The sequence below is a fragment of the Glycine soja genome, chromosome 18, assembly GCF_004193775.1.
Source record: "Glycine soja cultivar W05 chromosome 18, ASM419377v2, whole genome shotgun sequence".
NCBI classification, from domain to species: Eukaryota; Viridiplantae; Streptophyta; class Magnoliopsida; order Fabales; family Fabaceae; genus Glycine; species Glycine soja.
In genome coordinates, this window is record NC_041019.1 from 1,789,063 (window position 1) to 1,805,620 (window position 16,558).

Here is a 16,558-nt window from a genome sequence, read left to right on the forward strand (position 1 = left end):
TTGAAAGTTTAAAGTAACTAATTAAAGGTTGCCCTAACAATCATAGGCCATAAGCCCTTAGAGGGCCTTGTGCTGTGGGCCATTTTTTAAAAAGTATTGTAGGGACAAAAATAACCTTAATGAAAGATGGGAGTGAATGACTTTTACACCCTTGCTCATCTCCATGTTTTTCCATAGCTTCCAATGGTGTTGGACTTTTGTGGTAATTCTATTTGGTGTTGGTCAGGGAATATGGAGGCCATGATTTTGAACGGTGTTCTTCTTGGAAACAGTTATGGGGTGGTAGCTCGCGTGGCTGTGGCGGGTCTTCGTGGTGGAGTGACGGGTTCGGCCATATCTCGTGGGGCTAAAGAACAAAAACAAAAATAAAGCTCTGATGGGTTGGAAAGGTGTCAAATACACTCAGCATATTTAATAAATTATTATTAAAAAAAATACCAACAAAGTTGCAAGTAACATATCCTAACTCTTAATTAATAAAATGCACAATCTAACAGTTTATATTTCCTTTATCACTATGAACTATCTAACAAGATTCACCATCTTAAACTTCATCATTTGCACGAACAAAAGTATTTAATTTATTTTATCTCATAAATTTCTATGAACCTATTTTTGGAGATGTTATATGGTGAACAAAAAATATTACTAATTCACTAAGTTTATGTGCAATTAATTTTTAGTGGAGTCAATTTATCTTTAAAATGAGTCAAAGGACCTATTCTATGGCAATCAACCCTTTTCATTAGCTTCTATTGTTCTAATATACAAATTTTAAATCCTAGTTTTTGGTCTCAAATGTTTTTAATTAAATTTGTTAAATTGTTTTTTATTTAACCTTACTAATCTAAACATCATGGTTATATATAAATGCAAGCATATTTATTAAGATAATATTTTAAAAAAATTATATAAATGAAAATGATATAAGATGTATATGAATATATAATTATTTAAATATATATATCAGCATTATTAATTTTTTATATTTTTAATATTAATATAAATATATTTTTATAAAAATAAAAAAAAATTACAAATCGTAATAATATTTTTGTAAGAAAAATAATAAAGATAATAAAATTTACAAATATTATATTTTTAAAAAATTGCATAAATTATTTAATACATGTTATAATATTTTAAATATTCATCACGTTTACAAATATTTTCATCATGTATACTAATATATCTTATTTATATATTTAATCAAAATATTAAAGATGTAAAAAAAGATATAATCTTGTTTTCATGTGACCGATATTTTATTTCATGTACCATTTATCTTTTAGTTAATTTTTTATAATTTAAAAAATTAAATAATGTATAAAAACTAAAAAAAAAAGTCTCAGTAAATCCGGACTTAGGATAACTAAAACAAGTTTTTTTAGTCTTTTAAGTAAATTTAAAAAAAATATGGTAAAATAAATTCTATTAAAGGTGACCAAATAGACTTTTTAGCATAGATTAATTATTAAAAGTTGTTAAATTCTCACACCAATAATATAATGACAAAAAATGTTAAATTATACTTTTAGTTCTTTCGTATTTTTAAGATTTATTTTGTTTTTTTATCTGTCAAAAATCATTTTAATTATTTATCTTTTAAATTTGGGTTAATTTGATCCTTTGAAAACATTGATCATTTTTAAATTTGAGATATAATTTTGAGTATTTTGTAGTCGATTCAAGATGTAAAATTTGTGTTACTAAGTTTATCTACATAAAAATTATGAAAATCAATTGATGTTTGAATAAAAAAAGACTATAAACATGATAAAAACAACATGAAAAGTGAATCTAAATAAATAAAAAAATCTAATGTCAAATTGTTTTTTTGTTTGCTTCTAAGACTCACTCTTTTACATATTTTCCATCTTATTTATGACTCACTTTTATTCAAACACCGGTCATTCTTTATTTAGTTTTTAAGTAGATAAATTTAATTGAAGAAATCCCAGCTCTTCAATCAATAAAAAAAAGGATTTAAAAATTGTGTTCCAATTTTTTTAAAAAATTATCACTGTTTTAGAAGAACCAAATTGACCCATATTTAAAAAGTAAATGACCAAAATAAATATAAAAAATAAGTTAAAGGACCAAAAGTTTAATTTAGTAAAAAAAATATAATTATTGACGTGCTTGATCATTATTAATATGTTTATGTGTTATTTAAATTATAGAATTGGAAAAATATATTATATATTAATTGACTTGTTTTTAATTTTAATTGAAACAATTATATTGTTGGGTTTTTGTGACTTAGCAATTCTATTATATTATAAAAATAGTTTTATAATTTACTTTATTGTCAACTTCAATTAAAACAATATGTTTCTTTGACTTATTGTTTTAATTTCATCAAGTATATAATTGACATTAATTTACTTATTATTGATTTGTATTGAATCTGATACGTTTATAAAAAGAAATTTGCAGTACTTATTTTATTAGTGATTAATATCATTTAATGTATATATATTATTAATTTGATTGATATTAATATTTGTTTAGTTGATATTGTTTCATTTTTTAAAATGACATTTATTTATAACTTCGCATAAAAAATTTAAATTTCAAAATGATAGTCAATATAAACGTGTTTTATGAAAATTGAGATAAGATATCCTTAATTTAGGAAACTTTCTTATTATATGACTTAATTGATTTGATTTTAAATGAAAAAATAAAATAAATATTTTTTAAAACATATATTTATACTAAAACAAAACTAGAGTTATCTTCTATGTAAATATATTTTTTATTATATGTTGTTAGATAAATTTGAAAAACACATAATTATGAATACATAGTATGATTTTAATCCTAGTTAATATATTTATAAGATGAATTTTAATTTGTATATCTGCCCTCCATCATTAAATCATGGGTCTAACCCTGCTTTTATAAGTACTCTTGGAGCTTGAGCCCTATAACCCTAATGAGTATTTGGGACCCAATGACCTAAATATTTTTTTTCTTCTGAATAAACATTTTATTCATTAACCAAAAAAAATATTGGTTTGAGTATCTGATCTTGCACTTTAATTGCAAATGTCCACTATGGTCAATCTCTCAAATGAGTACGCACAAAATTTAAGGTTTTTTGAACTTCAACTCTCACTCTACGATTTACTCCACGCGCGGTCTACTTCATTTTTATTTTTCCACTCTCTTTTCTTTGGTGCAGCATTGCTTGTTGCGCCTTGAGTTTTAAGAGTATATCTCAATAGCTTATTTCAGGTAAAGATTGACTCCAGTTTAGGGCGCCGTGCAACATGTTTATCGGAGTTTGATAGGAATTTTCTGTTAGGCTACATGCATATGGTAGATCAAGTTTGTTATGCATTTGAAGTTTGAATTCATGTTTACGTTTGAAGTTTGAGTACTTAATTTTTGCCACGTATAGAAAGAGACCAATGGATTTTGAATTCACCATGAATACTATTTTTTAAAAAGCAATCGGTTTTTCCTTTGTTAATGGCACTTTTTTGAACATATATAGGTGTGGTTAGTTATACGAACAAAAAAAAATGATTGAAAAAATCAATGCTGCTTGAGTTGTTACACAATATATAAAGTTACAACGTTTCCATAGTTTGCAGAAATATGTTTGGAAGAGTAAATGTTACAATTATTCCATTCTATCATCATTCTTAATTTTTCTCTCACTTTATTGTGGTAAAGGGGTATTGTATCCCAACATAAACATAAGTTGTGGATATAAAATCAGGTATATTTACATGTCAGGGAGATTGCATTGAAACTTCCAAAAATATGCATGATATGATTTATTATATCCATGTATATATGTCAAGAATTAGCCAGCTTATCGTGTAGACTTAATTAAGCCTTGATCTTGAATTTGTATTTTATAGTAGTTGCTGCCTGATATTACATAGTACTGCAGGTGCACGCAATACAATGATGCATAGAAAAAGTCATTTACGTCAACGGAAGCATCCATTCCATGCTTGTCGTAAGTCTTTCCCCTTCTTTTCGTTAATACATCATCACCATGCATGGCAAAATAGAAAATAAAGATCAATGGATTAGACTTTAGAGCTTATATTGATGATTTTATGATATTGGAGAGATTGTTAATGCCCTGATCCACGTGAAAGGACATCTGTAATTCACAGGGCATACTTCAGTGACTAGTTCTTTCATATTATGTGTACCCAATTGGCTACAATTTTTTTTTCCTATAATCATACGGTGCTCACATTCATTAGTTTTCATTTTCGTACTATATTAACTCCCTCAAAATTTTGTTTGAAACAGCCTTCGAGGCATATTTGTCTCGGTCATGGCGAGCTGTGGAGCTCATAAAATTTGAGTCTGGAACTACGACCCTATATTTTGTAGATAATCACCATATGACCATTAAGAAAGGCTCCTTTTCAGACGTTCGAGTTAGGTCAAGGAAAGCTACTTTATCAGATTGCTCCTTTTTACGAACTGGGATTGACATATGTGTTCTCTCAGCCTCTCAGGGTAATGACAATTCAGATGAATCTAGTGCTAATCATGTAAGTTAATGCCTTTTAGTTGTAGTTCTATATAAAATTGGATTTTTTTGTCTATCTCAGTTACTCTTTATCAATTTTTCTAGCGTGTGTTTGATTAATCTTCATGGATGTGGTAGATTTAGTTTGTATTCTTCCTTGCTGTTGATTGCTTGATACTTATTAGATTTTTGGATTATTATGACATTATTGTGAAGTATCCCTAATTTTGTTGATAACTTTCTTAAATTATTTGGTTGGATATCTTTCCTGAAATCTCTCTCTCAACAACATTTTTTTGTCTGCAAGACTCAAACTCAAAATTTTCCTTAAGGATTTGAGTCTAGTGTTACTCGATCTATCGGTAGATACTTATTAATTCTCTTTATATGAGATGATAGCCAAACAAAACATTAAGAGAAATTAAGAGCAGACTCTCTAACATACTCTTCTCTAAACAAACTGAATTATCTTGATTTATTAATCTAAAGGATTAGTTTTTGTATGCATTTGTTAGGTGATTATTCATTTGGCCTTTCTTGATGTTGTTTTTAGCACCAGTAGACCTGAGTTAATTCTCTCCTTTAATTCAAGAATTGTAGTCTTTAGGACATTAAAAATCTGATCAAGTGTTTCTTTCTCTTTTTGATTTTAGGTGTGGCTTGATGCTAAAATAAATTCCATACAGAGAAAACCACATAATCCAGAGTGCTCATGTCAGTATTATGTAAACTTCTATGTTAATCAAGGTTCACTTGGTACAGAGCTGAGAACTCTTAGGAAGGAGGTTAAAGTAGTTGGAATAAATGAAATTGCCATCCTCCAAAAGCTTGAACGTAATACTTGTCAACACAAATACTATCGATGGGAATCATCTGAAGACTGCTCCAAAGTGCCACATACTAAATTGTTAGGAAAATTTATATCTGACCTTTCATGGTTGGTTGTTGCATCTGCTATAAGGAAGGTTTCATTCTGTGCAAGATCTGTGGAAAACAATATTGTGTATCAAATTTTAGGGAGTGATGCCACAACCTCTTCATTATACATGGATTCTGAAATAAGTGTTGTGAACTTTAAAGTGAACGAAGACGGCACGCAAATGCCTGTTATTCATCTAGTTGATTTATTTGAGACTGACACCAATACAAGCGGCGATAAACATGATTCCCATTATGATGAAGTGCCATCATCTTATGGTTTTGAGGGCTTACGACGATCCAAACGTAGGAACATACAACCTGAACGTTACTCTGATTGTGGTAATGTTTCTGAGATAAAGGTTGGTAATGTTCGAACCTGGCCATACAAGTTAAACAAAAGGAAAGATGATGATGATGGTGGTGAAGAGTCATTGCCATTAGCACAAGAGAATAGTGACAATAGTCAAAAGGTCAATGAACTGAGTTCTTGCCAGGAGATTATAGTGTACCATGGGAGGAATGAAACGCTGGAATTAAAGTCAGGTGAGGCCAATCAAACTCAACTTGCTAGTGTTCCTCTTCTTGAAGAAGGTGATTCATTAGCCCTTGAGCATCATCATCTCAATGACAATGTTACTAGAAGAAGTGATGCATATTATAGCACCCCTAAGCTTAAGAGGAAGAGATTAGTTGATCTGGAAGCTGATGTAGATTTTGATCCTGGAAGGGAAGGCATAAATTCCAATAAAGGAGTTAGCGAGAAAAGACATGGTTCATCATGGTATTCAAGAAGCAGAAGCCATGCTGCAGAACACAGTTATAAAGACAGAAGCTTAAATGCAACTGCCTACAAGGAAATGATAGATTCATACTTGAAGGATGTCAATAGAACACCAACTACAGAAGAGCCACCTGTAATGGACCAGCGGAAGGAAATAGGCAACTTTGGGCAAAAGAAGGAAGCAGAAATACCTGAAAGAGAGGACGAGGAGCAAATCTCTGAGATCGATATGTTGTGGAGAGAAATGGAAATGGCACTGGCATCAAGTTATCTTGAAGAAACAGAGGTGTAACAACTGATTCCCTTTTCTATGTTGCATTTCTTTTACGGAGAAAATTTAGATGCAGTTCCTTAAATATTGTTGGTGTTGTTGTTCAATCAAAATTGGAGTTTTACTTAGTTAATCTGCATAACACAAGTTTGCGTTAAATGTTAACACATTATCAAGATAAAACTTCAATTCTAATTAGAGAACAACACCAATTAATACCGAAGAAATTGCGACCAAGTTTTGTCCTTTTATTTGTATCTGTATATTCTGCCTTTTTTATCTTCTTTTCTGAGGTTATTTCGGTGTAACTATCTCATCAGGGTTCAAATAGTGCCAATTTTGCCAAGACTACGGAAGAATCTAATCGCACTTGTCCGCATGATTACAGATTGTCTGAAGAAATTGGAATTTATTGCTACAAATGTGGCTTTGTGAAAACCGAGATAAAATATATTACGCCACCCTTCGTAAGTCAAGTTCAAAACCATGTTTGGTTTGATTTCTTTAATTCACTTTTCAAAAAGCCTATGCAACTATAAACATAGTTCCTCATATTGACTATAACCTCCCAATTTGTTCAAAAACCTGTTCATATTGGCAGATTGAAATGCAACGCTCAGTGAGGCACCAAGAGGAAAAGCAATGCAATGGAAAAGATACAAAGGAAAAGGCTAGTAAAGATGATGATTTCCATCTGCTCTCAACTCATGCTCCTACAGATGAACATAACTCTATGGAACATGATAACGTTTGGAAGTTAATTCCCCAATTTAGAGAAAAGTTGCATGACCACCAAAAGAAGGCTTTTGAATTTCTTTGGCAAAATATTGGAGGGTCTATGGAGCCAAAACTTATGGATGCAGAATCCAAAAGAAGAGGGGGTTGTGTGATATCTCATGCTCCTGGAGCTGGTAAAACTTTTCTCATCATTGCATTTCTCGTTAGCTATTTAAAGCTATTCCCAGGGAAGAAGCCTCTTATCCTTGCTCCAAAAGGCACACTTTACACTTGGTGCAAAGAATTCAACAAGTGGGAAATTTCTATGCCAGTGTATCTGATTCATGGGCGTGGTGGAACTCAGAAAGATACTGAGCAAAATTCAATTGTTCTTCCTGGTTTTCCAAATCCAAATAAAGATGTCAAGCATGTTTTGGACTGCTTGCAAAAGATAAAACTGTGGCAAGAGAAACCAAGTGTTTTGGTCATGAGCTATACTGCATTTTTAGCATTAATGAGAGAGGGTTCAGAGTTTGCACACAGAAAATATATGGCTAAAGCATTGAGGGAAGGTCCTGGGATCTTGATACTTGATGAAGGGCACAATCCAAGAAGCACCAAGTCAAGGTTGAGGAAAGGGTTGATGAAACTGAAAACAGATCTAAGAATACTACTTTCCGGTACATTATTTCAGAACAATTTTTGTGAATACTTCAACACACTTTGCTTGGCAAGACCAAAGTTTATCTCCGAAGTGCTTGATACATTAGACCCGATTACCAGAAGGAAAAGCAAAACAGTAGAAAAGGCAGGTCATTTGCTAGAATCACGAGCTAGAAAATTGTTCTTAGATAAAATTGCTAAGAAAATTGACTCGGGTATTGGAAATGAGAGGATGCAGGGTCTAAACATGTTGAGAGAAACCACAAATGGTTTTGTAGATGTTTATGAGAGTGAAAATTTTGATAGTGCTCCTGGTTTACAAATCTACACGTTGCTAATGAATACAACTGACAAGCAGCGTGAGATTTTGCCAAAACTACACACGAGAGTGGACGAGTGCAATGGTTACCCTCTAGAGCTAGAGCTTTTGGTAACTCTTGGATCAATACATCCATGGTTGGTTAAAACAACCTCATGCGCAAATAAGTTTTTCACTGCGGACCAATTGAAGCAGCTAGACAAATACAAGTATGATATGAAAGCAGGATCAAAAGTTAAATTTGTTCTGAGCCTTGTTTTCCGTGTTATGCAGAGAGAGAAAGTACTTATCTTCTGCCACAACCTTGCACCTGTGAAGTTATTGATAGAGTTATTTGAGATGTTCTTCAAATGGAAAAAAGATAGAGAAATTCTGCTGCTTAGTGGGGAACTAGACCTCTTTGAACGCGGGAAAGTGATAGATAAGTTTGAGGAGCATGGAGGAGCATCAAAGGTACTCCTTGCTTCAATTACAGCTTGTGCTGAAGGCATTAGTTTAACAGCAGCTTCTAGAGTGATTTTTTTGGACTCAGAATGGAATCCATCGAAAACAAAACAGGCTATTGCACGGGCTTTTCGTCCTGGTCAAGAAAAAATGGTTTACGTTTATCAGCTCTTGGTAACAGGCACATTGGAGGAAGATAAGTACAAAAGAACCACTTGGAAAGAGTGGGTTTCTAGCATGATTTTTAGTGAGGCTTTTGAGCAGAACCCTTCACATTCGCGAGCAGTGAACATTGAAGATGATATACTGAGGGAAATGGTTGAGGAGGACAAGTCTAAAACTATTCATATGATTCTAAAGAATGAAAAGGCTTCAACAAATTGAAGAGAGGTATGAAAACATGTGCATAATTTACGTTTATATGTATCCTAATCCTACATTCTCCGTATTAGTGTTGTTAACAGTGTTTGCACTAGATCACTAGAATTCTTGTCGGCATGTACCTTCAGTGTTTGTTCAAAATTTCCATATATGCATGCCACTTTAGAGTTTTGATTGGAAAAAAAAAAATCCAAACACCACATAAAATTAGGCATGGCGTGTCGAAGACAGATTTGACTCTTCTCTGCTGAAATGCAACGCAAATTCGAGTTTAGTAGAAACTTATCATCCAAAATTAAAATTGAAAACTTTAATACAAATGCACATTTTGGAGCCATTCATGTGATCTCTTGGTCTGAGTCTTATCATTCTGTGGATTGAATTCATGGTTTCTCTTATCTTATGACATTGTTGCCAAGTAATACTACTATATAAATTCAGATTTGGGTTTCAGATAACCGTGGTCGTTAATACTATATATATAATACCTTGCAGGAGCTTGCGCGATACTTGAAACAGGAGCAGGGACAGTGGAAAATAAAGGAGCCATAGCGCCATCTGCTTGCTTATGTAATGTAACCCAATCTGTCTATATTTCAATACACACCCCATTACGATAAAATTATGCTAGGGCCTAATTTGAATTTATTTCTATTTTATCGGAAATTTTCAACAGAAAAAAGTATTTGAATTTAATTTACAAGAAAGTCATAAATTATAATAGTTATGTTGAATGAAAACATTTTTAAGGAGTTATTTTTCAAAGAGAACATTTTAAAGATTTTTTTTCTTCAACAAAAGTTTTTTTAAGAATTTTTCTTAATTTTTATATGCAGAAGAAATTATCAATAGTTAAAAATAATATTATATAATAATATAATTTTTTTATCATAAATTTAAAATATAATTTGTATGTTAAAAAATATATTATAAATTTTAGTTATACGAAATAAACATGCATTGCATAAACTAAAATAATTATAAGTTTATAAATACTAATGGAGAAGTTAAACAAAGAAATTTTAAAAAAGATAAATTTATAAATGTGTAGCATTCTCTTACGGATTTTTTCAACAAAAACACATAGTTCTCCTTTTTTGGTAATTGATAAGTGTTATTGCATATATTATTTATATATTAAAATCACATACTAATTATCTCATTTTCTTATTTTTTATTATTTATTGTATCTTAAAACAATAAAAATTAACTTTTGAGTTTTTATCTAGAAGATGTTAAAATTAATGATTTTAGAATAATTTTGGTTGTATTTTATGTAGAGTTGTAGCATAAGCATGAAAGATAATTAATGAACTAAAGTGTCACACTCAACACGACCCGCGAGTTAAAACCACTCAATCAAGCAAGTCATTTAGCACAGGGAGTCACATTGAAAGACAGTTGTTACGAGCAAACGCGTTAAGCGTGTATCCTGCACTTAGTACGTGGCCACTTGATCTACAACAGAGTTCTAATTGACCAATTAATTAGTGAAACATATAAAAAGAAAAGGAAACATTTGTTTCCTTAAGAATGAAGAAACCAAAAAGAAGTAAAGAAGAAGAAGCAAGGGAAAGCAAAGAAGCTAATAGAAGGAAAATCCGTTTCAATCCATTTCAATCTGTTTCAATCCATTTCTCTTTCATTTTCTTCCCTTTCATCTCACTTTTATATTTATAAGTCTCTCATGACAATGAGTGACTAAAATTATCCATTTTTGGGAGCTTTTCAAACCAAACTTTCTTTAGTGTAATGATTTTAAACTATCTTTTAATATAATGTTGTTATTATTATTCATCCCTATGTTTATTTACATATTTATGGGAAATGTTTGTATATTAAAAACTTATGAAGAATATCTAAAATGAGTCATATCTAGGATAGAGTGGTTTTCTTTAGCATGTTTATGCATCTTTGCTCTGAATACAAATCATCTAGTAATCAATCACAAAGGGATTGAGAGCGATATTAAGTGATTTAGGTTTTTTTATTTGAGGAATTTTAGTTAGAATAGACTAGTAGATGCAGATAATAATTATGTTAATGTTAAATGAAAAAAATCTATTAAGATTACATCAAGAGAAGTTTTGGCAAGCAAGAGTCCCCAACACGTTTCTTAACTCATCACAACACTATCTCACAACTTCGAGCATTTGTTTTCTCAACCTTCATGTTCCTTGCTTTGTAACTGATTCCTTTTAACTTATACATTGCTTTGTAGTTGATTCCTTTTAACTTATACTTTATAGTTGCTTTATAGTTGATTTCTTTTAACTTATACTTTATAGTTAATCAATGAATTAGATTAGTTATTGATTGTTAATTTTTTGTTAGAAGAAGATCGAACCCATAATTTTTTCCTCTTTCTATTCTTTCTTAATCACTCAACTCATTTTATATCTTCAATTTCACCATAATTAATTCTTCTACGAAAAACGTTTTCATAAGCCTTACTTTATACCATACTAGTTTAACTCTTAGAATCCTATATTTCTTCTTAAATACATGTTTGCATTTAATTGGTTTTTCATCCATTCTTAGATCAAATCTCCATTGGTGAACATTCAAGAATCCAAATTCACCTTGCTCTCACACCAAAAAAAAAGAACATAGAGGAGAGAAAACCAAAAAGTGGTGAAAAAAGTGAAGAAACGCACCCATCAATTGTCATGAATTCTAATCAATCCCATAAATAGTCATGTGTTCATAAAAATATTAATAATGAAAATAGTAATCATATCATCGTGCAATGCATTGAAAAAAATAAGGTGAGAAAGCTATATTTAAAATTGAAAATGGAGTATACTTTTGATTAAATACTAAAAAACATTTTTAGGAACAATATAATGAATATTGTATTTAAAAAAACATTCCATTTGATTAAAAAAAATGATTACCATAATATATAAAATTAAAATTTATATAATACTTAATTGATTCATTTACTCAAAGTATATATTCGTTGTAATCATGATAATTAGTATAATTCGGTATTTTTATGAGTTAAAAAAAGAAAGCTGTAAAAATGATCAGTTATAAACGATATATAAGACATGAATATTTTGATAAAAAAAAATGATAAATTGTATGGCATAAACTTGATTATTTTGAGTGTTTTAAGATGTGAAATTTTTAGTTATACTTTGTCTTGTTTTTTTATATCTTTTAATTGAATTAAAAATTAAAAACTTTTCTCATACCGATAAGTCATAGCAATTTAGGGCAAAAAAATTTCTCACAATTTTAATTATTATTCTTTTTTATATTTTTAAATTTTATTTTAATTAAAAGTGTTGTACGATGTACTTAACTTTTTTTTTATATAACCCCCTCATGTCAAGTTGGAGAATTGGATTATCCATCCAACTTGATACAGGCATACGTTCCAGACCTAAAATGAAATAATAATATAAAAAAAAAACTTGATTCAGAATTATCGATCAATTTTCTTTCCGATATAACTAACTATATCTACAACAATTATGTTTTAGTGATGTGTCTCAACTTGGCTGTTGCTTAAAATTTTCTGATTAATTATCTGTTTTATATTACTCATATTGGTATATAAAAAGTGATTATCACCATTAAATTATTTTTTTTTTCTAGTGGATACAGTGCTATACCGTGTATCTGGTATTGCTTTAATTTTTATAGTCGTATATCTTGTATCGTTGTATCTCATTATATTGCGCCGAGTAATTAATTAACTTAGCCAGAGAATATTTATATATTATAAATGAGATTCCTCGAATTTGATCAAAGCTTGATTAGTCTTGTATGTCGGTATAAATAATTCAAGAAAACAAATATCAAGACAGGACAAAATCATAAAATAACAATATTGTCACTCTTTTCGGATTTTTTTTAGTGATTGAACAAAAAAAATTCAAAGAAAAACATTTCGTTCCTTTTAAATTATGAACACTTTAAATTTGGAGTTTGGATAGTAAAATATTTTAAAACGAATTTTCACTCCGTATAATAAAGGACTCATTTTACAACATCAAACAAACAAATATTTAAATTGAATTTTTATAAGAGTTTAATACCTATATATGTAATATCATACATGGTGAATTGAATTATAGTTGAATGATCATATAAATTTAATTTTTTTTTTACATAATTAGTATATAATTATTTTTCTTTTTTATAAACTTATATTTTTTAATAACTTTTATATGTAATGAATTTTTATCAATTTAATTATTAAATTGAAAATTTTCATGAAATTATAGGCACACTACAGTAATTTAACACAAATGATTAATGTATTAAAGTTAATGAAACACATTACATACAGAGATAGGAGATAGGAAGGATTTACTAGACAATTATTTTTACACTTTTAAATAACTTTTTACTAAACAATTTTATTATAAAAAAAATATTAGATTGAAAATTCCTATTATACAGATTATGTTTATAAAAAATTTATCACTTTAAACATGTATATGTGCATGTTGGATATACATATAGAAGATGACTAAAGATAAGATGAGGTGCTCGTCAAAACTTCTACAAAAGAATTGGTCAAAATATTTTGAGTCAGTGAATATGCTAGTCACAACCCTCTTAACTTGATTTTAAAAATAAAATAAAAAACCTCTTAACTTGCTTCAAAATGAAACCTCTTGCATTAATCCAATCGTGCATTGAATGAGTATAAAATAGTCTACAGTGGTTAGCAACAGTCTCAACTCTCAAAAACTTGAACCAAGTTGTATTAATTAAAAAATATATACTGCATTCTATAACTGAAAATATCAATTGGCAATAATTTAGGAGCAGCCGCTCCCACATTCATTTACTAGCCAGCTACTATTTTCCTTCCTCTATATTTGAATTTGAATTCTTTTAAAAAATTTGTTTTTCTTCTTTATAAGACTCTCTTCAAATATTATTTCTTACGTTAATTTTCTTATCAAAATATTTTTAATTATTTTAAAATTTTTTAGTCAATAAATAATAATTATTATAAATTAATAAAAACAAATCTTTTTTTCTCTCTTATAAGGATTGAGAAAGATGGCCAGTATAAACTAATAACAGAAACTAAATAATTATTATTCTTTCTTCATACATTAATTAGTTAAATGAACAATAATTAAATGAAAAAAATTGAGATGTTGAGTCTCAATAATTTTAAAAGTAATTTGGAAAAAATAATGTAAATTGTTAATAAACTTAATGTTATTAATTCAATTAATTAATTTGTTTATTCTTGTTAATTGGTTAAAAGATTTCTGTGTATAAAGATGAAAGAAGTAGGTATTTTATTATCATCCAAGGTTATTTGATTATTTTTCACTTGTGTTTTATTTTAATTTAAAGGGTAGACGGACAATACGGGATCGATGAAGGTTAATTATTGAGTTAAAAGGAAAAAGAAATTCAAGTTGGTGGAAGTTGGTGAGCTTTGGGGGGGAAAGTTACGAAAGGGACGAAGAATAAAGTTCATGAGAAGGAACGAATCATTAGAAAAGTTTCAAGAGTAAAATAAACGGTAAAACTAAAACCAATAGCGAAGGAGATAAAAATCCATAAGCTAATAATATATGCCTAGTTGATAGATGAAATTAGGGAGAAATTCACAGGTTAGAAATAGGTCAGATGTCTTGTTAGTGGTTTGCATGTTTGGCTCGCATTAAATTTAATAATATCTAAAAAACATTGATGATTAATAATATCTAAATTTACACTAAATAAGCTAAGTTAAAATTATTTTAAAGCTTATTTAATTATTATACTACAAAGGCTTTAAATCATTTAAGAAATCTTTGACTACAAAAAATTAGCTTATTTAAATATATAACATAATAAAATATAATATATATATATATATATATATATATATATATATATATATATATATATATATATATATATATATATATATATATATATATGCATGCGCGCGCATGAGTTAATTGAAGTGGGATTAATATAACTTAATTAGTGACCTCGATTCTAGATCATAAATATGCAGGTATATTAAATATTAGAATAAAAAAAATTGTTGTTTATAATAATTGTATATATGTCGCTAGCAAGATTGCTTTTTTTAAAAAAAATGCATGTAATTTGCTATTTCAAAAATTTAAAAATGACATGTGATCAATATACATTATTTTTTAAAATAAAAAAACTTATTTTTATTAATGATTAAATTGTCTAAAATTATGATTATACATTTATTATTTGCATACTTTTATTGACTATGTTTTATGGTTTTATGTGTTAAGCTTTAGTGTATATAATTAAAATGATGAGTTGAATGTTTATGTATTAATAGTATAAAATTTATCATATATGATGAATGGTGAATTGTGAATTATGATTAAATAATTATATAAAAAAATTTACATGATGAATGAATAACTTTTTTTTTTTCTCAATTAAAATTATGATCCTTTGTCGATATGTTTTACTGTGTCGACCTTTTTTTTGGGGGGAGGGGGGACCGTAGGAGAAGTAGTATTTAGTAAAAGAAGGGAGAGAGAAGTTGACTTATCCTTTAATTAGTTTAGAGAAAATTAGACGAGAAGGAAAAAAAAATAGGCGAAACTCACTTTTTCTTTCTATCTCTAGCAAGAATGTTGATGAAAAAGTGGGGAGCAGAATTTTAAATTTTTATTTTCATATTTATCATTCTCCACATTTTTGTTTTCTTCTATTTTTTTTATAAAATGATTTATTTTAGGGCATAGTTAACTTTTCAATTTTTTTCATTTCTATTCGATCAAATAAATAGAAAAATAATTTTACTTTTCTTTCTTTTAACCTTTTTCATATTTCTCTCATAACGACCAACTTATTAATTTACCTCTTTTCCCACCACTTTTTGTCTATCCAAATTCTATCTTTGAATTTTCTTCCTTTTCATTTTGTTTCTCAAACCAAATAAAGAAGATCGAGTTTGGATAAATCATAAAGTTATATACCTATAAATAGAAGAACATTAAATGATCAAAGGACATAAAATTAATTAATTAAATTTTGACATAATTTAAAATAAATTTATAAATCTCAATTTTTTTCTATAAATCATTTAACTTTTTTATAAATACTTATAAACTTAATAAAAATTAATATTTTTGTATATATAAAAGTCTTAACATTGTAAATTTATAATTAAAAAATCTATAAGTGAAAAGCTAAAAAAGAGTTGGGCCTAGCTAGGCATTATAATTAAGATAACGATTTAACTAATAATTCATTCGATAAGAGTTGCTTTTGTTATATATAGGTGCTTTTAAATAAGTTTACATTGATAGATTAAGGTAACAAAAATGACTTTTGGTATCGACTCATATAATTTATTTACTTTATTTTAATATCTTTTATATACAATTTATCAGAATAATTACACGGTTTTTAAAATGAAATAAGCTCAAATAAATTTTCTAGAAGGCTTTTACAGACATCGATCCCCAAGTATGTGTTTGGCTTTACATTTGAAAATTTCCAAACTATGATTATTGGCAAATTTGTTTTTTGTACGAAACGTTTGTTTAAATAATGATCTGGAGATTACAATGAAACACTAAA

The 16,558-nt window shown here is 28.5% G+C and overlaps 1 protein-coding gene across 1 annotated transcript; it reads left to right on the forward strand.

Moving 5' to 3' along the window:
* Positions 1 to 231: 231 nt before the first annotated feature.
* On the forward strand, positions 232 to 9,010 carry LOC114396187 (SNF2 domain-containing protein CLASSY 1-like). The gene is made up of 5 exons (XM_028358090.1): positions 232 to 325; positions 4,285 to 4,532; positions 5,164 to 6,498; positions 6,804 to 6,950; positions 7,085 to 9,010. The coding sequence occupies exons 1-5, from the start codon at positions 232 to 234 to the stop codon at positions 9,008 to 9,010; spliced, it is 3,750 nt and encodes a 1,249-aa protein (XP_028213891.1).
* Positions 9,011 to 16,558: the final 7,548 nt, after the last annotated feature.